Here is a 24,353-nt window from a genome sequence, read left to right as displayed (position 1 = left end):
TGTGTTTTCATTTTTTTATTAGAGAAGTTGGAAGTTTAATTTCAATATTGATGGTAACATAATTTTCTCTGCTTTATTCAGAGGAACACACAGAATCAATCTGTACAAGCATATACAACAATTCAGTCGGTGGATTGTGCCCTATAATCAGTAATCTCATTAGCTCTAGATTACGGTTTCCATGCACTCCTCTGGGCTTTGGGGCATGGCTCCATTCCCAGGGGGGACTTCTTCATGCACTCTCTGCAACACAACTACAGCAGGCTTAAAGACCATGCAGATTAACACTGTAGCAAATTGTTTTGATATTTAACAGACATAAAAAGTTATTTCCTGATATGAAATTCTGAAAATCTGCATAAATATTTTTGTGTAAAATTAAATTAGTTATGTATTTTTTTTGAAACTAGAACTTGAAGTATCAAGAATGCCCACATAATTCATATACACATATATATAGACTTCTTCATTATGCTAAAAGTCTTGAGAGTCAAATTATATTCTGTGCCATACATGTACTTAACCGGTATTTATTTGCATTAGTTAACCGTGTATGGATTAGTCGTAATTGGTGCTTGTGTATCATGCAAACATAGTACTAGTATTCCTGTTTACTAATCTTGTCATGTGGCAATACTTAGATGATTTTGCTCTCTGACAGTGAGAATTAGGAGTATAAATACTTTATACACGGTCACATTTACAAACGTTTGCCAATAACCACTTCACAATCTTTATGGTGTAAGAGTGAGCTGTAATAATCTGGAATTGGCAGAAGCAATTCTTAGAAAGCAATGTCAGATGTCAACTTTCTTAAAGGTGTCTGACAGAGTTCTCCTTTTGAGCACTGATGGGTTTTGGCACAGGGACACTGTTCTTTTTTTATTTTTTTCTATTGTTCTAATAATTTCCACAACTGTTACAGGAAGTTAGCTTCTTATGGCATGGTGGAGACGTGGCACTTACTGATGAGGTAACTTAGATGTAGAAAAATTCCCCCAAATTATTTGTCTAGCAGATCACCACTTCTGCTGATAAATTTGTAGACAGAGATTTTTTCCCCCCTAGTGCATGCACTTACTATCATATGGCTAATACACTATTTTTGCTGTTGCTCAAACATGTCCTAATGCATCACAAAGCAGAGGTGTTAACACCAAGCTCATTTATTTGTGATGGTACTTTATAGCAAACATGTTTAAGTGGTATGATCAATGGGTAAACTCTGCCTTATTGGAATCGTAATTTTTGGGGATTTGTAGCTACTTTTGGTTGGCCAAGGAAATTCAGTATTCAAAACATTTAAGAGAAGTACGTAAGTCTCTGTGGTTTCAGGTGACATCTTGTCTACACATAAAGGAAACGCAAAAGACATCAGCTTTCTTCCGCGGAATTTGTGTTCAGAACTTTGGGAGTGCTCTTTTGATGTGGTGGTTCTGCGGTTTCAGTTTGCATCCTGCAGTTTCACACAACTGTTGCTGGTCTGCGGTCCATCTCGGCTTCCAATTTCACCATCTGCTGCATCTCCTTCGCCTGTAACATCAGAAACGTGACCTTTCATGTTGAAATCCTCTCCTGAAGCCATAGAGCAAAACCCAACCTCTCTTCTCCCGTAAATTTGATGCTTGTCACTATGTCCTGGTTACTTAAAGTGTGGTCCATGGACCAGCAGCATCAGCATCGCCTGGGATCTTGTGAGAAATGCGGGATCTTGGACTCCACCCCAGACCTACTGACCCAGAATCTGCATTTTAATAAGATCCCCAGGAAATTTTTATGCACGTTAAAGTCTGAGAAGGACTGGTCCACACAGTACCAGGAAAACAACTTGAGAAGAGGCTACGCCTGTTACTCATAGATTATGTCATGTCTAACTGTTTGATTTCGTTTCTACAGATTGACATGCCTTGACTGTGTGTAGATAATTTGATCACTTTTAGAATAAGCATTGCTTATGCACGATTTATTCCCCAAATAGCCTGAAATTTAATTAAAAGTAGTTGCCTAAGAATTTAGGGGAAGTTCAGGTGGGAGCATATCACATTGGTTTGGTTGGAGTATGCTGCAAACAGAATGTTACAGGAATATGTAGGGCTCCTGGAATGCTATTGTCCAAAAACTATCCTTATAGGCTCTCACTTCTCTGGAGTAATTCATTTTTTATGGTCCACCCCAGGAAGTAAGCCACGGTGAACTCAATTTCATGAATTAAGACTGTCAAGAAGACAACCAGCTGATTTGGGAGGTGGAAAGGCGTCATATGGGGACAGGTTCTGATGACAAATCATTGCCTGGCAAAATAGGGACAATCAATTGGTTCATTTTATATTTTACTTTCCAACCGTATTCTTTTTTCCAACCCAATACATGGATCTTTCAGAGGAACAATAAAGCACCCTGTCCTCTTTTAGTGACACATCATTTTGAAATAAAGGGCATTTAAGAATGAAAACATGGATATAGAAAGATATAACTCAAGAGGAGGACTCTCATGAGCTCTGATGTTACTATTCATGTCTACTTAGGTATTCCAACCAAATGGAAAGTCAGTGGGAGGATTTGGTCAACACTGCAGATCATACTATGAGCATCTAAATGTCCCAAATGAATTCCTGCTACAAAATTTGTTTAACCCACAGACCATAGAGTGATTTCCTTCTTATCGTTATTTTTATATTGTGGCTTTAAATTTCATTTTGGTGAGGATGGATATAATAACATCAAAGATGATAACTTTCTGCTTATATTTGGGATGGACGGTTCCCCCTCCCCAGATTTTTTTTATGCCTGAAATATAATAATGCTCTAATAGAGAAATGAAGAAATGGAGAAAAATATACAAACATGAAACTATGACACAAACAGTATTCATAAGAGATGACAGTGAAACATTATCAGCACTGGAAATTAAATACTTTTATGTTCACTAAGTAGTAATAAAGGATTCCCTATGTTTCTCCCCCTCTAGCATTTAAAGACAATATTGAACACTGTTTAGAAAGAAGGATCATATTAACGCTAAAAAAGGATTCCAAGAGCCAGCTTCTCGTATGAGCAGGGTGACCATTCATGCCCACTTGTCAGGGACGGTTCCAATTTATGCCCATGGTCTTGGCTATTATGAACAGCTTCCCCTTTCACTTTCAAAACTATCTTGTTCAAACAATAAATTATATGGTCACTTATAAGGGGTGATTAAGGTCCCTGGCAAATTGGATCTAACACAAAGCATGCCAAGAGTCATTGTATAATGACATTGTATAATGTTTCTGCAGGCAGACCATAACTCTTTGTCATTAAAAACCACCAATGAATTTTTATCGGGGTGCTTTAAAAATTAATGGCAGTCATATTAATGTTTGTGAAAGATCTGACTCTGTGACCCAGTCTTAGCTGTGGTCTGTCCAATCAACAACCATATATCACTGTTTTTGATGCCTGGGTACATCTTCATTAGCATGACTTGAGTTTCCCAGGTCTGCAACTGGAAAGGCTACTAAAACTCCATCAGAAATAATTCTCTCAAGATGTTGGCCATTTTGGCTTGAATATTACATCAGAAATCCAAGCATCAAGTAGTCAAACTTTTAAATCAAACCCTTGCGATCTTAACTAGTCATGAGCAGATGTGAATCATCAAAGCACCAAGAATACAGATGTAGTTGAGCAGGAAGGCAATGTCTTGCTTATCAGAGTTTTCAGTCCTACCTTGCGTTTGGGACACTGCATGACAGGATTTCAAAAGCTGTTTGTACAAAAATAGTAATGTCAAAATTGAGTCATACATACAAAACAAAGAAAATAAATGAATACTGAAGTGACTTTGAAAAATGAATGCAAAACCATATACAGAAAAGCAAAAAGCTAAGAGTAAAACATGTATACAACTGTCAGTGACAAACTTCCCCCAAGTTGATCTCAACAGAAAAAAAAAAGAACAAAACAAACGACCGATGCCTATTAGCCCAGACTGTGCTTCTCTTGTGGGGCAGTGAGTGGGGGAACCCTCCCTTGAGCAAGACCCCCTCACCTCTCTTTATTAAATGATAGGATTAATGGCAAAAATCAATTTTTAAAACTTGGGTGTGACAGTAATGGAGCATTTCATGTTTGAAATGGTGCATGTCAAGATGGATGAGCTCCTGTGTGGCTGGGAGGTCGATGGGAAACAGCAGCAAAAACCCTTTGGAGTTTTAAATGAATAACTGGCTGACCAAGTAGAGATGGCCATTAGGAGGCTTTAAAAGGCCATATGAAGTCAGGATCCAGAGTCAGGACCCAAATATATTAAAACTTGAGTTGTTTCTACCAATGCCCTCAACACTGTCTAGCTAATGAAGTAGATTGAGTCCAGGCTTTTCTTTGGGAGTGACTGGGAGAATTTAGGCGATTAGGGTCACAGGAAAGCAGATAAGAAACCTTAAAGGGAGATATTATGGGAGAATGTTAAAATTCATTTATTTTTGACTTAGAAACAGAAAAAAGTCTTGGGGTTTAACAGTAGTTTGGGAGATTGTTATACAAGTTTGGGATTGCCTGGAGACAGGAAACTGTTTTCTGCCGATGAAATATTGGTTATAAAGGGAGCTCTCCAAATGGTTCCAGACCTTGCCTATTATGACGGAAGAAACAGAGTCACTATGTCTTTTGCCCTGTGTCTATGACAGTGTTGAAACACACCGAGTAACTGAATTGAGAGGTCTCTGACCTTTAAATTCCAAAAAAAAATTATACCAGAAATACCTGAGATTGAATTTGTTATAGAATAGGCCATATTTGTAAAGCAAAGCTTAACAAAGAAATTCAAGTCCACATTCTACATTTGCTGGAAGTGTCACTAAATCTTGAATTTCTTTTCATGGAATCTCATAAAATCTTCATCAAATCTCAAGCCTTCTCATGTTCTTTCCTAAGCTTCTGTGACTCAAAGTATCAGGTGTGGGTGGTAGACATTACCTGTGACCCATTGAAAGGCATTATATGAATTTTTGGAACAAAAAGTCACTATTCTCCCAATATGATCCAATCAATACAGTTATCACTAATCCAGTATTTCAATGCAAGAACTCTGGTGTGATTTGAGTTACACGTGTATTAGGATAAAAGCCCAAAGTGATTTTTAAATTATGCACTTTAGCTCTCAAACTAAAAAACACTAGGTAACTGTATTCTCTAGCTCTGATATACACCACTATTGTAGTGATGAGTAATTTTTAGCACATTTATATTCTTTAGTCAAACTTGTTGCCAAGCAACACAATGATTTCTAAGTAGTTTCTTAATTTAGCTAACTGAAACATAACTGCATCTCACCTCCATTGTGCCTTCTTCTAAGGCATCCTTATCCCCACCCAGTCCTGATTCACTAAAGTGGATTCTATTGTTTTGGAGATGGTGGCTCTACCCTTACCCATTGTCCCATTTCCCCCTGCCAGGAGCACTTTCTGAGAAATGCTTTAGGAGCAAAATCATTAGTAACTTGTACCAGAAGGTGATGTATCTATGAGTTGGTCAAATGAGTTGGACCCGTGGGACAATAAACACTTATTGTCCCCCTTAGGGATCTGTGGACTGTTCATGAATAGAAGCATTTAGCTGGAAAGGAAATGGGAAACATAACTCAGAAGTATGCCCATGAGTAAAACTTCTATCAACCAAAAAGTAAAGAATCTGAAACCAGAAGTTGGATTTATTTGTTACCCAATTGCAATACAAAAAAAAAAAAAGAAAAAAAAAAGATTTTATGGTTTTGTTTTACTTTCTCAAAGGTAGTTTTCAGTGTAATTTCCACTTAGGTGTTCTTCAACGGAAGCCATTTACTCTTAAAAAATATACCTTAAATAGGATTACTTTATATATGAAAGGAAATAGGAAAGAATAATGTAGTACACGTACGTATTTCAGCAAAACCTCTTTACAGCTTCTATACTGAAGTAAATTATCTAGAAAATTCCAAACCAGCTACACCTAAAGAGATGTATTTGGACTGAGACAGACTGAAATTTTAACTGCTGCTGAGGGTCATTTTGCCACATAAGCTAGAGGTATTTCCATCAAATTGAAATGAGAGTGTGGATGGCCGATGGGCTATAGCCCATCTATCTGTACTGCTCGAGGTAAACACACATTTGTCCTGGTGTTGGTATATGCCTGATAGCTACTAAATAGTTGGATTTTGGATAACTCTTTTTATTTGTGTATATTTTTTGTGTTTATTTTTATTTGTGTATATTTAGCGTTTAGCACCAAGAGTATGGTATCCACTCACTTTCAGTGGTTTGTAGAGTTATGGTGGCTCATGCCTCTAGGTTTCACTTGTAAGGCCTAAGAAGGTTCTATAACTTCATTTTTAGATTGAGGTTGAAAGTAGGTGGTCTCTCTCATTTGCTTTTAAATACAACCTCACTTGTCTCTAGGGTACAAGTGGTAAAACTCTACGTGAAAATGAAGAAACAATTTGTAACCTGTTTTCTCCTCCTCTCAGTAATGTCCTTCTTAGAGTCCCCATAATCTAATCAAAACATGACTTTTGATTATTTTCTCCCCACAGCCACATTCCTCTCCCACTCCTAAAAAGAATACTTTTTGTTCTTGGTGGATGAAATGGGGAAAGTACAGTAGGCACCAAATTTTTCTAGCTATCTTTCCGTGCCACTACTCAGGCCACGGGCTTTAGCAGAAGGGTGACTCTGGCCCACGGCATTTGCCTCCCGAAGCTGGTTGGCTGCCTACAACTTTTTATGCTTTTTAGGTGAAATACCTGCTCGTTCTGTTTCTCTAGGAATTCAAGGTGCTCAAGCTGGACTTTTTTCAACTGGTCCATTTCTTTGGACTGCTTCATTGCGAGCTGCAAAAAAAAAAATCTGATCAACTTTGGGTTATAATCTTAAAACTTATGGATGAAGGTTGGTAGTTTGCAATTTAAGGGACGGATATAAAAAAAATAAAGAAAAAAGAAAAAAGAAAAATAGCCTGAAAACTGGGAGAGTTTAAACCTGTAATTTTTACTGGCAAGATAGTTCCTGTCAAAATCTTAGAAAACAAAAGAGTACTTGTGCACGATTAAAATCTGGCTTCATTTTCTGTATAAAATGGCACAAATAATTACCTTAAAGATTTTAGTGAGAGATTAATTTAGCTTTCAGGGAGCAGAGAAGAGAAGCTAGAATGTTTAACGTACAGAAAAATCAAATTAAGCAAATTAGCTAGTAGTCTGATTTCTAAGCATGAGCTACTGTTTATAGTTTTTTAAAGGAAAAGTGTCAAGAAAATTATAAAATACTTACTCGCTTTCTTTCTTCCAGAAACTTTTTAGTGTTGCTGCTGTTTAACTCCCTGACCCGCCTAAAAGCAACAGGTACAAACAACAGTTGGTATGACGTTGGTTGGGATTACATGATATTAAATAAGAAAGGGTCATATTCCATTTAATTATTTGGATGGGATTATCACTTCCTTTTCCTAATTTTTATTGAGGAATTTTGAAATATACAATGTACAGAGAAAAAGACAAAAAACATCTGTGTACCCATCACTCAGTTTAGTCAACATTAATTATGTTTTACCATGCTTGTCTCATATTTTTAAAGGAAATAAAGCATTGCAGATATAAATAAACCCCCTTTTGTATTCTTCCTCACTCCACTTCCCTCCTTTCTCTCTCTCCAGAGGTAACCACTATTCTGAATTTGGTGTGGACCTTCCTATCCGTGTTTTAATATTTTTATTACATATGGATGTATCCGTATGTAATATACACAAATGTTTCTCAAACTTTCACATGCACACAAATCACATGGAGATACTATCAAAAACACGGATTTCTGAACCCACCCCCAGAGGGTCTGATTCAGTGGGTCTGGGGTGGACCTGAGATTCTGCATTTCTAATAAGCTCCCAGGTGATGCTGATGCTTCTGGACTACACATATACTGTTTTGTATGGTTTCCAAATTAACCTAAATGCTAACATACTCTGGGTTTCTTTCTATAACTTGAAACTTAGCCTTATGATTAAGAGATACAGCTATGTTTCAAACGATTCCATTATTTTCATCTGCTGCATGGATTTTTCTGTTTATGAGTAGATTACAGTATTTTCATTTTGCCATTAATAGAAAGTAGGTTATTTCCCAACAATGCACAATGGTTTGGTGCATAGGGTCCTGAAATGCTTGGCACATCATCTGTTGGCTAAATAAATGAAGTGTAGGACATATCCTCTTGTGCGTATGAGCAAAGGTTTCTCCAGGGTGTAAACCTAGACTTGCAGGTCGGTAGGGAGTGAACAACTTCATCTTTACTCCAAAGTACCTGTCCCAGTGTGCACTCCCACCCATGGTGTCTGGGTGTTACCCTTTCTCCATATCTTTGCCTACTCTTGTTACTATCAGACATTTCCTTTTCTGTCAATTGCTGGTTTTTTGAAATGGCATCATTCTGTTGTTTTAACTCACATTTCCCCTGATTATTGGTGAGGTGAAGTGTTTTTCATGACTGAATAGACGTATAACTGATTGAATTTCTATAATAGTTATAGGTCTATTCAGGTCTTCTCTTTCTTTTACAGTCAGTTTTAGATATTTTAGTTTTTCTAAGCAATTGTCCATTCCATCTAGGTTTTCAAATTCATTAGTAGTATTGTTTATCGTAGTCTTGGTTTCCAAAAATATTTACTGTATTTGTAGTTATTTCCCTTTTCATCCCCGATAGTACTAATTTGTGGTATCTCTTTCTTCTTTATCAGTCTTGCTGGAGGTTCACTGATTTTTTTTTTTTTTTTTTCAAATAACAAGCTTTCGCTTTTGCTTTTTTCACTTTTTTACTTCCATTGATTTTTGTTTTCTATTTTAATATTTTTTGCTTCTTAAATTGTTATTTCTTTCCACCTGACATCTTTGGATTCAGTTTATTTTTCTAATTTTATGTCCTCTTTGAGCATTTTCTTATTAATTTTCATTTCTTTAAAAAAATATATGCATCTAGGCTATAATTTTCACTGTAAATATCACTTTAAGATCTAGGGCCAGGAAAGGAATAAAGACGCAGACATAGAGAATGGACTTGAGGACACAGGGAGGGGGAAGGGTAAGCTGGGACAAAGTGAGAGAGTAGCACTGACATATATACACTACCAAATGTAAAACAGATCGCTAGTGGGAAGCAGCCGCATAGCACAGGGAGATCAGCTCGGTGCTTTGTGACCACCTAGAGGGGTGGGATAGGGAGGGTGGGAGGGAGACGCAAGAGGGAGGGGATATGGGGAGATATGTATACGTATAGCTAATTCACTTTGTTATACAGCAGCAACAAACACAGCAATGCAAAGCAATTATACTCCAATAAAGATGTTAAAAAAAAAGATCTACTCTCTTAGCAACTTTCAAGTAATATACAGTGTGAGCTACAGTCACCATGCTGAAATTAGATGCCTAAAACTTATTAATCTTATAATTGCAAGTTTGTATCTTTTAATCAATGTCTCCCCATTGACTCCCCTACCATCAGCCCCTGGCAATCACCATTCCACCTTGTTTCTATGAATTTGGCTTTTTTTTAGACTCCACAAATATACAGTATTTTTCTCTGTCCGATTTAGTTCACTTAGGATAATGTTCTCAAAGTTCATCCATGTTGTCCCAAATGGCAGGATTTCCTTCTTTTTATGGCTAAATAATATGTCATTGAATAGACATCTCAAATTTTCTTTAACCATTCATCTGTTCATAGACACTTAGGTTGTTTCCATGTCTTGGCTATTGCGAATAATACTGTGATGAACATGGGGATGTAGGCATCTCTTCTAGATAGTGTTTTCATTTCCTTCAGATATATACCCAGAAGTGGAATTGCTGGATCATATGGTAGTTCTATTTTTAATGTTTTGAGGAACTTCCTCCATACTGTTCTCCATAGTGGCTGCACCACCAATTTACAAACCCACCAAGAGTACACAAGGGTTCCCTTTTCTCCACATCCTTGCCAACATTTATTATCTCTTGTCTTTTTGATAATTGCCATTCTAACAGATGTGAGGTGATATCTTATTGTGGTTTTGATTTGCATTCCCTGAAGATTAGTAATGTTGAGCATCTTTTCATATACTGTTGGCCATTTGCATGTCTTCTTTAGAAAAATGTCTATTCAGGTCCTCTGCCCACTTTTAAAATCAGACTATTTGTTTTTTGCTATTGATTTGTTGATTTGCTTATGTATTTTGGATATTAATCCCTTACCTGATATATGTTTGCAAACATTTTCACGCGTTTGGTAGGTTGCCTCTTTATTTTGCTGATTATTTCTCTTCCTGTGTACTTCAGCTAACTCTGACACATTGATCAACAGTGTTTATGTTGTCATTCAGTTATAAATATCATGTCATTTATGTTGAAATGTCTTCTTTGACCCAAGAATAGAAGTATTTTTTAGCTTCTGCATGTCTTTCTTAGCTCTCTGATTATAAATTTTTAATTTTATTTCTCAGTAGTTTGATAAGGTGGATACACACAGCATGTGTTTAAAAAGGTAACCATTTGACATAGAGAAATTATTTTTCAAGAGACCAGCCATTTGTAGATGTTTGAGAGTCACCTAACCACTGGGTACTGAGTTATAATAAATAAGTATAATAAGTCAAAATAAGGAAATTAAATAAAAAACTCTTCTGGTTAAGTTATCAGTAACTCATAATTTAAGATAACTTGATCTCAACTGGGTTAAAGTCCATTTTGCAACATAATTGAAAAAATATGATAAAGAGCTATTTAATAATTAGCACATTTATCATGTTGAATTCTATATTTCAGTTTGGACAGTCTAAAATAGTTTAACGAGGTTTCATCATGGCATGAATATTTTGTGTTTTTCAGCTAAAGTAGACAATGTCATTTCCATGTACACAAGGCCATTAAGCAAAGTTCCTTGTCTGAGAATAACGTCCAGAGGGTGGCACTTTGTTAAAATAAACAAGAACCAGATAACTACCCCAAAATGATGGTGTAAATGAGCATTGATTAAATTGAGTAATAATCTCCCTAGAGAGACACAAATGACACTATGTTTACTGGGAAATTTCTTGGCCAAAGTGTTGAAAAGGCAATTCATTTCCAGGTCAAATTACTGTGGAATTCCAAATCCTATTGCTGGCCAGTTAATTCCAAACCATATTTAATCCAACAAAACTTCAGCATAAAAATGCACTGGATGGTATTATGCTTTATATTTTGTCCTATTTCAAGTTTAACTTTAATTATGGTTAATAAATGAGATGCATTTTAAAAATCAACAGTATTGAAGTAGTTGGACAGCAGTTACTGCTGTGTTCAAGACAAGGAGGAAACATCAGGTATCAACTAAGCATCCAAAAAAACCCGTGTAGACAGGGGAATTGAAACAGGGGTACTTTGCTTGTAGCTGCAAAGTCTCCTAACAGCTCAGCCTATGGTCAACAGCTGAATGACGTGAAGCCCTAAACTTCATGCTCACGTTTTAATCCCCAAAGCTAATCTTCACTTTGCTCTGAATTTTGTTGAGCATAAAACACAGCCTTTGTGTGGGTGGTGAACTCAGCTGGCAGCACATTCTATCCAAGTCTATTTCTCCAAGAGACGCAATCCTGCCATGCTTGACCACTGCTGTATGGACCTAGCTCTCAGTTCTGGAGCAACCAGCATCTGTGTTCTTAGAGGCTTTCAGGGCAGCCATGAGCATCACAGGTGAAGATGCTTTTTGGGATCACTTGGAATCAAGTGCTGCTATCTCCCTCTCTTGGATACTATGACTACTGATGCCCTCTCAGATCCCCTTTACCAGCTTTGGCTAAAAGGCTTGCACCTGGGATCTTCTTTGGAGGTTACACAAACCTTCCCCCAACTCTATGTGGCCAATGACTGATTAACATAGAAGTACAAAAGCCAGACACCTGTGATTCAAAGGGACAGATCATGGTACAATTTACAATCCAGAGCTTGGGATCAGGCTGAAGAGGAACTCTAGCTGAGACCATATCCTTACTTAGCCACTGCCCTGGCCCCCTCCTGCTCCCTCCTCTCCCCTTCGCTGAAGATCCTTTCCTCAGTAAATCATATGCACCCAAATTCCTGTCTTTGTTTCTAGAAACCCATTCTAAGACAAGGATGAACCAGAAAACCTGTGTGTGTGTGGGGGGGGGGGGGTGGTGGTGGTTTGAGATGACGCCTGGTGTCAAGGACAGCACAAGGCCAGTCAAGGGAAGAAGACTATCCTACATGCTGTTATATAGACTGTAAGTCCATTCAGAATGGGCTTAACACCTGAGCAGATGAGATGCTTAAGGATGACCCAATGGGATGTGGGAAGGATATCTTGCCATATTTTATATAACTTTGTTTATGCCATATTTTATATAATTTTGTTTGTAAATTAGCACACATATATTGAATGTAAATCTGTTTTACTAGTAGTAGTAAACAATCAGAAGATGTTTTACAGCAATAATAATACATCTTCTAGCAGTTATAATAGCAGGATTCTAAACCAGAACTCACAGGTTTTTTTATATCTCAAATGTGAGTATGTGTATACACACAGAAATATTGTCGAGTCTGTGTCTTCAAGTCAATGTTATATTCCGGCAGTGAGTGTTCTGACTCACCTTTCCCGTTCTGCTTTATTCTTGATAGATTTATCTTGGCTGATGGCTTTGCTATTTTCCATAGAAATCTTAGCCTGGTGTGCTCGCATTTCCTTGCTTTCCCTATGTATTAAAAATAAACAAACAGGTGGTGATCATTTTGTAATGTATAGAAATATTGAATCACTATGTTGTGTACTAACATAGGAACTAACATAGTGTTGTAGATCAATTATACTTCAAAAAACAAAAAACGAAAAACAAACCTAACCAAACTCCTAGAAAAAGAGATCAGATTTCTGGTTACCAGAGGCAGGGGTGGGAGGAGGGGGAATTGGAGGAAGGTGGTTAAAAGGTACCAACTTCCAGTTATAAGATTAATAAGTCCTAGGGATGTAACGTACAACGTGATAAATATAATGAACATTGCTGTACGTTATATATGAAAGTTGTTAAGAGAGTAAACCCTAAGTGTTCTCATCACAAGGAAAACATATTTTTTCTTTTTCTTTTCTTTTATATCTATATGAGATGATGAATGTCCACTAAACTTTCTGTGGTAATCGTTTCATGAAGTATGTAAAGCCAAAGCACTATGCTGTACACCTGAAACTATACAGTGATGTATGTCAATTACATCTCAATAAAACTGGAAAGAAGAAAAATAAATTAGGGAAGTGGAGAGCTAGTGTTTAGCGGGTATAGAGCTTCAGCTGGGGAAGATGAAAAAGTTCTGGAGATGGATGGTGGTGATGGTTGCACAACAGTGTGAATATACTTCATGCCACACATTTTAAAAATGGTTAAATGGTAAATTTCATGTTATGGATATTTAACTCTAATTAAAAAAAATGAAAACGTAAACAGAAAACACATTCCACATGTAACAACGGGACTAGGTTCACTTTTTATTTCATTATTGGGCTCATCATGTTGTTTTGTACTCTGTGGAAAGGAGGGCAGGAGCCCCGATCCACGAGGATGCTTCTCCTGGGGGCAGTGGGTCACTGTGAAGTAACAGTGGTGGGCTGGGAAGAAGTGACATTATGTGTGTCTAAGCTAACCCTAACCACACAATGATCTTATTCAGCTGCCCAGGGTAGGACACTGTCATTAACATGCCATAAGAATTCTGAAGAATAAAAGCTACAAATCCTAAGTTATATACAAATATCTCAGGCAATCATGTTTACCAACCTATATACAATTTTAAAAAAGTAAATAGCGTATACAGCATGAGAGTAATCAAAGAATGCACAGGGACAATCACTTATGGTCAGTAAAATACAAGGATTTTCCAGCTTTGCCCCACGTTTTTTGGGATCAGATGGCTTGGAAGAGAGAGGATGTTCTAACACTCACAAGTGACCATCCTGTTTTCTGACAGCCCAGGGGAAGGAAGAGGATGAAATGGTTTCAAATAAGCATAGGAGATAGGGGGGAAAAAGGATGTTTACAGGTGACTGATCACTGTGTGTGTGAATGCGTGTGTGTACCACAAAAACTCATATCTTTAGATTATTGATGAGTACATTAAAAGCATACAATTTAGAATACTAAAATGAATATTATTAACAAAGAATCTTCCCTGGAACCTGTGGCGATCTCCTTGAAGCACTGCCTGGAAATGAGGGACCAAGGAGTGAGGTTGTTTAAGTAGTGTTTGTACTTCAGGAAAAGGGATGGACAAAGCTGAAACAGAGAGTTCTTCAGTCAGAGACCTTAGGGCCACAGAGGCTGGAATATGTATAGAAACTCCGGGGCCCAAGAAAATGGCTCTCAAAATTTTTCATAACTTGTTATTAAATTGACCATCTCTTCTTTCATTCAACAAGCACTTATCAATAACCAAATAATGCTGCTGAATGTTAAGAAGGCAAGATTTTTTAACCGAGAGTGACAGCTGTGATGGTGACAAAGAAACACAACCATAGGATGCTTGAGAAAAAGCTTTGATGCTGCTGTTTTTTTGAAAAATACCCCTGCCATCGATCTATTTTTTAAGGTAAGTTAGTAATAAGGTTATGGTTCCTTCAAATGACTTCCTAAGTCATGCAAGAATTCATTTACTTTTTTTTTTTTAGACAATGCCTTCTGTTGTGGGCTAATTTTTTCCCTTTATTCAGCTTCAAAAAAAAATTAGAATAGAGTACTTTATTCTTTGAAGTATCTTTGAATAAGGGTGGACACCTAAAATCTGGTATTGTAGCAATGGTCAAAGGGAGGATGGTGAACAGACCTTTCTGTGTACTAAATCAAGAGCATTTCTAAGGGAAAAAAGACAACTTTTAATCCTATACAAATAAGTAGAATACTTGAAAATGGATAGGGTCTGGAACCTTAGCCCACAGGAAACTCAGCATAGTATACCTCATTTAGTTGATTCATGTGAGAATCAGAAACTATGGCAAAAATACTCCATGTTCTTATGGCCGTATATCACTCCAAAATAAAGTTGGAAATCTGAGAATGTGCCTAGATAATTCATGCAGTTAGATTTTAAAAGGTTTTTTTGATTTGTTTGTAAAATGTTTCTGTTTTCTACTTTTTTGTGTGTATCATCAGACCATAACTGTGGCATACAGTTGGCACTAAGGAAGACGCAGGCGAGCTGCAACAAAGCTGTGATAAAAAGACATAACTGACCTAAACACTCTTCTAACCTGGGAAAAAGTCCAGCTCATCATCTGCAGTATGCAATTTGCTGAAATGGGGTGAGACCAAAATAAACAGATACTTTGTGCTGTTTCTTGATCATGCCTGCTTTTCTAGAATTCATAGAAGTCCAGACAATGGAAAGAAGGGTCTTTCCTCAGGTACCTCTGAGTGATCAGAACCAATCCCTCTAGGAGCTCAATTGCTTGGTCTTTATCTCCTTCTACGTCTTCTCTTCTAAGAGGCTCCAGATCATTTTTCAAAGGCCACCTCCAGCTCTATCATTCTGTGAAGCATCTGGGACCACTTGGAGGCGGTAGAGCCTGTGACACTTTTTAGTATGCATCATACGCTAATTGTAACGTGACTTAATTTGTCATGGGAGTGTGAGATCTTGCCAACGCTTGGAAGCCCTTTGATGGCAGAGGCCATTTCTTATAGTTCCTCTTGCTCATGTCAACTGTACGATAGGATATATGTAAAAGCTCAATGTTGTATGTCAAGTTGATTTTCCTTACTACCTTGACAGGTGCACACACACACACCACACACACCACACAAAACTAGTCTTTTTTAAAAATTGGGAGTTTCGTCTGGAGCTAACTCTCCCACCTGTCATGGGACAGTTTCAACTGCTGGGTCTGCTGCTCGTGGGCGTTGATCAGGAGCTTTTTGAGAAGCTCGCACTGCTGGCTGAGGTGCAGGTCCCGGATCTCCTGCTCCTCCGCACTGTGGGTGTTGATCATGTCTGACCACTCTTTTGTGTGCTGCGCCACGATCTCCTTGACCTGCGTGGGGAAAGGGGGTGGTGCCACCTGGAATTCTCACAGGTCAGGTAGGAACTGAAAGCACAATGTTAGCCATGCATATCAGATCCCTCCCACCAATTTACTTGGTCAATCAGTAGACACCATTATAACCTGCAAAAATATGTACTAATCAGTGGGAATCAAGAAGTCATTGCTTATTAAAATAGAGTAATCACTTTGGCTCTAAATACTTAATCATGACCCGTTATTTCAACTGCCTAACTCGCCCACACTCTGGTTTGTCTGGGCTTTGGGCTCCTTTGCCAATTCTATCAGAATTCTCTTCATCACCTCATATTTTTCCAGTTTCACTTCCACAAGGCCACAGATCTGAATAGAGAGCTGTGTGCTCTCTTATTCCTGGATCATGACTTATTGTGTCATTTTAACAGATGCTGGGGTAGAAAGTCGTCCCCTGCAAAGAGTATCCATGCCCTTCACACTGTGGTTTTACAGCTCATCAATAGCTAGAGTCTCTTTCTCCACCTCCTTGAATCTGGTTGACCTGTGACTTGCTTTAGCCACAAGACAGTAGCAAATGTGATGCAAGCAGAAGCTTGGAAAGTACTTATCCTTTTTCTATGCCTGGAACCCTGAGGCTAACCTGTGGTAAAGCCTGTGCTAGTCTGCTGGAGGATGAGAGGTCATGTAGGAAAAAACAACCAGTAGTCAGCTACCCACCAGAGAGCTGAGTGAGGCCATCAATCCCAGCTGACTGTTGACACACACATAAGCCCAGCCAAAATCAGTAGAACTGTCCAGTGGAGTATAGTCCAAATTCTAACCTACTGAACTGTGAGCTAATACATGGTAGTTGTCTCACGCCACTAAATTTCGGCATGGTGTTTCATGCAGCAAAAGCAAATTGATACAGCGGCCAACGTTTCTGCTTTCCTATTTATGCAAAGCATTTAAAAATCATGGCATGTTGCATAGTTGTTAATTCTCAAATATTCCAGTTAAGAAGAGAGAAAGAGAGAGTGGGGAACAACTCTCAAAGATACACAGCTTACTGTCTCTACAGACTGCATGGCAGAGTGGACACAAAATACACAGCATCAAAGAGAACTTCGGCTTAGATGCCTGGCTGGCCCAGGTGTGTGGCAGGGTCGCTGGCTGGATGACAGAGCTGCATGTATACATACGGAGGCTGGCTGGTTTGACCAAAAGCTATAGTTGGAAACTTTCTTTCACAGTTTCTTTTCTTTCATAATTATTATAATTATAATTATTTATGTTCTTGACGGCAACTTGGTGCTCAGTTCTCCAAAATGTCCATAATCTTAATTAATGTCCCCTAAACTATTTTCTTGTGTCTTTGGGGAATCCAAGTAATTAGCTCATCTCCTAGAATCTCAGCTCTGGATTTTTCCCATCCCAAAATTCCACAGCAAAGTTAGGACAGAATAAGTATCAAAGAGCTACTGAACCCTCAAGGTAGGTGGTTTTCTGTCCTATGAGCAATGTTACTTCTATAGGGAATCATATTCTGTATTTTATACACTATTTCCTTTTAGTCCATTTATTGTTTCCCTTGATGCTTCTGAGGCAGACAACATAGATATTGTGAGCATATGTTTACAAATTAAGGAAAAGGTGTTCCATGAAATGGCTCTTCTCTAAGCCAGTGAGCCCAGACCAGCCCCAGGCTACTGTTATTTCTTATTTAAACTGGGTGCAGCTTCTAAAAAATTACAGAGTATCTTCTGCAGTTGCTGCTATAAAAATAGGCATTTTCTTACCTTAGATTTGTGATCTGATGTCAGCGTCTGAATTTTAACTTCTGTTTCTTTCTTCATTTCGAGACAATTACTTCCCCTGAAAATGGAAAACCACAAATGCATGCCAGGCATTAGATATCTTTCCTCTCCCAGGAACCTTTGCTCCAAAGCCTTCCAATGAAGACAATTTGCTCATCAAACATGAGACGCCATGGCTCACTGGGCAACCTCGGTTCTTCCAGTAATAGATGCACACCTTACAAAATATCTGTATTATGATTACTCAATTCAACCACTACACAAAGAGACATTTCAGACCTAACAATTATTTCATTGTTAAAGGATTGTTGTCAGAGTTTCCATTTTGGTTCCTGCTTTTCTTCAAGCTATTTTTTATTTATTCAATAATACACTATTTAGGATGAGAACTGAAAAATAGGACCTCAGCCTTGAAGCGAGTTTTCAATTCTTCCACTTTGGTTGTAAAGCCAGATTTTTGTCTTTGACACATGCCAGCAAGGGAGAAAAATAGCATTTCTTGGCAGTGCAGGGTAATTTTTGCTTCTTACTCTATTGTGAGTAGGAAATATACACTAGGCAATTGCCCAGCAACTATTACTGCTTATTTCAGTGATTAATTTTTCCTTTTGGAATATCCATATCATTGCTGAAACCAGAATAGGCCCTGAGCTTCTGTCTTCAGCGTATATGCTCTGATTTATTATGGTCTAAGTCAGAGTGCTTCATCATATTATTAATAGAGAGTGTCTCTGAGAGGCACATTCTAAACATTCAACTTATCACTTCTTCTCCATGGCTGGCACTGAGTGTGTTTCCCTCCTACTCTGTTATTCAGTGAGCTTGCAGCATCACAGAAACATTCCCCTAGCTTAATTCTATCAATAGATACAATCTTTCAAGGTAAATGCAGTGATAGGTTTTACTCATCAGTTTCATCTGTTGGCATAAGCTAAGGATTCTTGTAATATTAAACATCAAAATTGCATTTTTTTTCCTTGAGTGTATCAACCTTATTATTTATTACCTGGCAATGCAAAATGATTTCTGGAATTTTTCCAACTGTAATTTGTCCTTCCTTCTCCCCCTCGACCCCCATTCACCTTAAAGTTACCATGAAAGACACAGTTATTATTTCATTAACCAACAGCCTGCAGAACTTGAATAAAGCTCCTCTTTTCCACTTCAGTCACTCCCTTCAGCTGAGTGAGTCGCTTATTTTCCAGGAATCATTGTTAATGATGAAAACACAGTTAAGACTAAGTTCTTCCTTGGCCTAAACAGGCAGTTGAACTGTGGGAAAAGACAAAACATAAAAAGGCAAAAAGCCTCCAGAAGGACATAAACAGCATTTACCCCTTCTTCTTCATTGCCTTCTCTAGGATTTTCTCATGAGTTGACTTCTCCTTGTCATACTGTGCCACAATTTTGTCAACTTGTGTGCAATGTAGCTTCTGCATGGTACTGTGCTCCTGAACGAGAAGAATTTGTAATGACGAGTTAGACTTGTAGTGTAGCTGATAAACTTTATCGCATGTTGGGCTGGCATAATTTTCACCAGCTCTTTCAGAGTCTTGGTTTGAAAATCAAGGAGTAACTGAGTCTGGGAGCTGGAAAGACTTCCAATCGCCCACCCAACCCAAGAGTTTCTTGTATTCCCATAAGGTCTCTCCAACAAGGGGGTTTCCAGCCTCAGTCTATTGAACATGCCCACCTCAAAAGGCAGCCCTGCCCACTGCTGAGCAACACCAATCATCCCAAAGTTCTTTCTTCTGCACATAGATGTCTCCATAGAACTTCCACCCATCCATCTTTGTTCTGCTGAGTCATCTAATTAGTCCACTGCCGCTTCCACAACCTAGTCCCAAAAACCCAAGTTCAGCTGCCATATTTATTCTCTTTTACATGTTAAATATAACTATTCATTATGTGGCATGGCTTCTAAACACCGGGCACTTTTTGGAAGGTCTTGAATACCATCATTACACAATGAAAACCTCCACTGTGGTTGTCAACATCAGCTAATTTTGAATCCCCATCAATTGATATTTTTGCCAGCTTCGTAATCTAGATGCATTCACAAGGGTGACAGAATGTTCAGGAACCCTGGTCTTCAGCTTTACAGATAGTTAAAATATTTCTCCATCTGCTTCCTTCAATCACTGAAAATGGGGCTGCAATGTTTTGGAAATAAGTATTTCTTTATAAACATTATTTCTTCCTGATAATTTGGCCACAGCCAGGGACTTAACTGAAATCAGATTTCTTTAGCTGCTCATCCCCTAATCATAGAGGAAAACAGTTCTATCAGTAATATCCACTCTAAGATGATGCTTAATGTTATATCCTAGTCTTCCTCTTGAGAAACTTAGAGAAATGAGATGATACTAAAGTCTGGAATGGATAGACTTTGTTCAGGTTATATAACTACCCTCATGGTCATGTTTCCTTTTGCTTATTTTTTTAAGTGAGTGACTTATTTTTTAAAAAATGAATTTTCTTCCTAAGGTAGGCTCACCTTTAACCTAATTCATGAATATCTTAAACGATTTCATAAAATATAAATGGGGGAGGGATTTTGAAATTTCCCAAGATTTTCTTAATTTCCCAGCACTGTTAGCAGGTTAACACAGGACTTGATCTACAGTTCATTTATATATAAATTCTTCAGAAACACATTTGTGCACATGGTCTCAGCATTCCTGTCTAGTGAATAAATGCCTCTGGGAGAAGGCATGGAGGAAGGTGGTGCTAGGCAGGAAGGTTCTCGGAATAGGACCTGATAACAGGGACAATGAGTGCTCCAAGGTGATGTTACCTTGCTCTGGATTTGGGGTTAGGGAATTATATGTAACAATGTCCTGCTTAATTTGTGGTAACCTGGAACACCTCATAAATCCAGTCCTGTTACCAATATCCGTGCCCTTTTTTGTTATAAACTAGGGATTCTTCATTGGGTTAAGCACGTGGACAGTCTCAGGTCTTAGGACAAGCTACTTACCCTCTCAGTCTGTCCATCTTTATAATTGGGAGAGTGATACCTTCTTCAATCTTTATAATTGGGAGATTGTTGCCTACTTCATAGGGTTGTTAGGATTACATACAAGAGAAATCATATTTCAAATGCCTGTTATACCTTATTCAAAATACAATGACATACAAACCTACTTATATTATTCAGTACTCATGAAAACATGCAGAGAGTAACCTGGGAGAAGGGAGAACAGCCTGAGAAGTTAAATCAATAAACTTTTCCTCCAAGCTTAACTTACTGCCGCATGAATGGATTGACACGTTGATGTATCCTTATTTAAATGGATTTAGCTACTCTTGCATTGTTATGGGGGAAAAAACCCACTAAATCACCCTACTACTAGCCTTCCTTCTAAGATTTAGTAATCATCATGCCTGTCTGGCACATGTATTAATTTTCCTGGACAAATAAGGGGCTCTATGCAAGTCTAGAATAAAACATTTCAGAGGTGCCACATTCCTATGTCTCTTGCAAATATCATTGAAAGGAGGGTGGAGAAGATTGTTTCTTTAAATATTCTAGTGCAGCACAAGAAAAAGAAAAAAAAAAAAAAAGAGGCTCTGAGGATTGGAAGTAAGCTAACATAGACTATTGCTTAAGGAAGTATTCTGGTGAACCTTAATTAACCCAATTAGATATGAGGAATGAGGGTGTTTGTACCATAAAGGCATAAAGTTCATGATGGCTTCAAGTATATAAGATATGCTCTACAAGGGCAGGGAAAACCTCTTTTTTTCACCACTACATGGCCCAATGCTTGGTACAAAGTAGATTCAATAAATATTTGTTGCATGAATTAAAAAAATTAGCATGGGAAAGCAGTAAGAGGACTTGGATTCCGGTCCCAGCTCATCTTAGTGGCCTTGTGCAACATACATAAATCTTTCCAGGCTTCAATTTCTTTATTATAAAACTGAACAGGACCTTGTTTGCCCAACCTAATTCATGGTTATGAGCTGCAAGTTACCTAACGTATATAGAATTTAAAAAATTAGAAGCATATTGAATTAAAATGATTAGAATGAATACACATAACAAGAAAGCTCACCTTGAAAACTTATCTCTTGTGTTTCTCTCTGTGCTCAAAACTATCCCTGCATGGTAGGTAGCAGGTATTGAAGTTTTGGGATAATCTGGTTCCCAGACACCACTTCCCCTTTCACAAAGGAATGGGGACCTAATTACTGATCATCACGTGATGGGCGTGGCGGTGGGCTCAAGCCTCAGCTTCCTGTTGTACAGACTAGAGGATCCAGGAAATGATCTCTAAGCCTATTTATACTAAAACAAAAAATAAAAAATCTAACATTGATTTTATTCTTTTGGTCCTTAACTGAGTCATGAGACCCTATGGAAGAGGTAAGTCCTTTTTCATTCTTTCAGGTCAAGAGTACCAAAATTAAATATGTTGACTTAAAAGTCTATCTTAATTGGGACATTTTGGGGAAATAAATGTATGGCTTTTAGCAGGATTTGTATATGTTTCTATCAAAGTTAAGAGTACCTGCTGTATATATGTATATATATATAATTGATTCACTTTGCTGTACACCTGAAGCTAACACAACATTGTAAATCAACTATACTCCAATAAAAAAGAGAACTGTCCACCACTATCAACTGCTAAAGGAAAAAAAAAATCAATAGTAACCTCAAAAACTACAGTATATCAATTTGCTCAGTGGGAAAAAAAAAAGTTAAGAGTAAATTCAGCTTCTTCTGGGAAAAACTTCTGCTGCAATTCATTCTTGTGGCTGATGTGACTCTGGGCATAAATTCTCACCCCTCAGATGATGCTGAAACATCTGAGTAAATCGCGTTTGCTCACCACGCACCTCTGAGATTACCAATAAGCTGCCTTTGTGGGTGGTTGCTATGTCTCTGCCCATTTCTACTTCATGACAGAGTTGTAGGTCTGTTACTGACTTCTTACCACGAATTACATTTGATGAGTTTAACAGTAGTCTTGGTGTTTGTTATCAGCAAAACTGCTTGCATAGCAAAGAGCATATTTTCCATTAGCAGCTTTACTGAAATGCCAAATTTTAGTCAGATTCTCAGGCATTTTATTTGACTCATCTAGCAATGATGCTGCAAACTGGTGGTCCAAGGGATGCATCCAGTTTTTGTTATTGTTTTTTTTTGCCTACATGGTGTTTCAGAAAAAGACTGAATTAGTGGCCAATATTAAAAGAAGAGGAAATTCATGTAAGATTTCAGGTTCTGTGATTCTCCTTTAGAGAATGAAGCTGGCCCACAGACTCTCAAGGCACCAATGGTGGGAACTGAGTCTGACTTGCCCTTTGGACAAGAATGAGTGCTCCCTGTTTTCTACATGGGGCCAACTTCCTTCATTTACTTCTTTTACCTCATTTGAGTTGGAATTCTTCTTCTAATGTGTTATCAGTGATATTTACTTAAATTTGGGTTTAAATTTTTTGCTCTAAGGATTGGACCACATCTGACAATTGAAAAGCATGCTTGTCTCTTAATGAAGGCAACCCTAGCTCTGGACCCAGATGAGCCCTGCGCTAGTGTGGGATCACGGTTGCTTAGTTCTGCTCTTTCTGTGTCTCATCTAATGGACACTTGAAAAGCAGTCCACTAGTTTCCATTTCAAATTGAGAAAGTGAGAGACAAGTAGCAGTTTGACTGTCAACCGCATTCAGAGGATCAAAAGCAATTGACCATTGCCATTTTCCGAAAACTAGCCATGTTAGCTAGCATCTCGATCCCATTTGGGGCTCAAATGGTCATTACCTATCTTTTCTTCCCACTGTCCTAACAGCAGATCTCACAACTATTTCTTTGGGTCTCTTTCATATGTGGTAGATCCTCATTGTCACAACACTATTCCTTCGCCATCCTGCAGCTAACCTTTAAGTTTGGAAATAAGCTCTCTTATAGACCATACATTTCTTAAGCCACTAGGTTAAGTAAACCACATTCTCTGCTTCCCTTTCTGAGAAGTGGCATGATTTACTCAGGCTGGTATTTAATAGCTGAGAGTGCCCTACAGTCACTGAACATGGACTAAGTACTGGTCTCTGCTCTTGGCTACCATGTGCCATGGTTAACCCATGGGTGCTGTGATTGGAAGGTACAGCATAGGCCACCTTCCCTCCTCTGTAGGTTATTTTATAACCCAAAGCTTTGAGGTAGCAAACCTTAGCCCCATCTTAGGTAGCACCATAACTGTTAGAAAGGGTTATATAAATGTTGTTTCACAGAAAGGCTGGGGTAGTTAATCCTTACTATTGCTTGACAACAGGGCAAAACCCATTTTTAAGGGAGTCCTGCTCTGCATCTTGCAGGCCTTTAGTGGGGTTTTCACTGAGAGACAGTGAAGAGTGCTAAATAATATTCGTAAAGAAACAGTTTTCAAAATTTAGTGTGCATAGGAGAGGAGCTTATTTAAAATGTATTTCCTAGACTTCTCCTTGGAGATGATAACAAAGTCTCCAGTGGGCACAAGAATTGCAGTTTTATGAAGCTTCCAATTCTTGG

At 38.1% G+C, this 24,353-nt stretch overlaps 1 protein-coding gene across 1 annotated transcript in view; it reads right to left on the bottom strand.

Annotated features, from left to right (window-relative positions):
- Positions 1 to 699: 699 nt before the first annotated feature.
- Positions 700 to 24,353, bottom strand: part of PLCB4 (phospholipase C beta 4) — a 423,084-nt gene continuing 399,430 nt past the window's right edge. Inside the window, exons 32-39 of the mRNA XM_068565571.1 lie at positions 19,169 to 19,284; positions 17,816 to 17,891; positions 15,877 to 16,052; positions 12,631 to 12,732; positions 7,287 to 7,344; positions 6,761 to 6,847; positions 3,709 to 3,745; positions 700 to 1,533 (exon numbers count right to left, since the gene is read on the bottom strand). Coding sequence (XP_068421672.1) covers positions 1,445 to 1,533; positions 3,709 to 3,745; positions 6,761 to 6,847; positions 7,287 to 7,344; positions 12,631 to 12,732; positions 15,877 to 16,052; positions 17,816 to 17,891; positions 19,169 to 19,284 — 741 coding nt within the window. The 3' untranslated portion in view covers positions 700 to 1,444. The remainder of the gene's footprint in view (positions 1,534 to 3,708; positions 3,746 to 6,760; positions 6,848 to 7,286; positions 7,345 to 12,630; positions 12,733 to 15,876; positions 16,053 to 17,815; positions 17,892 to 19,168; positions 19,285 to 24,353) is intronic.

The sequence above is a fragment of the Eschrichtius robustus genome, chromosome 16, assembly GCF_028021215.1.
Source record: "Eschrichtius robustus isolate mEscRob2 chromosome 16, mEscRob2.pri, whole genome shotgun sequence".
Taxonomy (NCBI): Eukaryota; Metazoa; Chordata; class Mammalia; order Artiodactyla; family Eschrichtiidae; genus Eschrichtius; species Eschrichtius robustus.
This window is presented reverse-complemented; position numbering and strand designations above follow the sequence as displayed.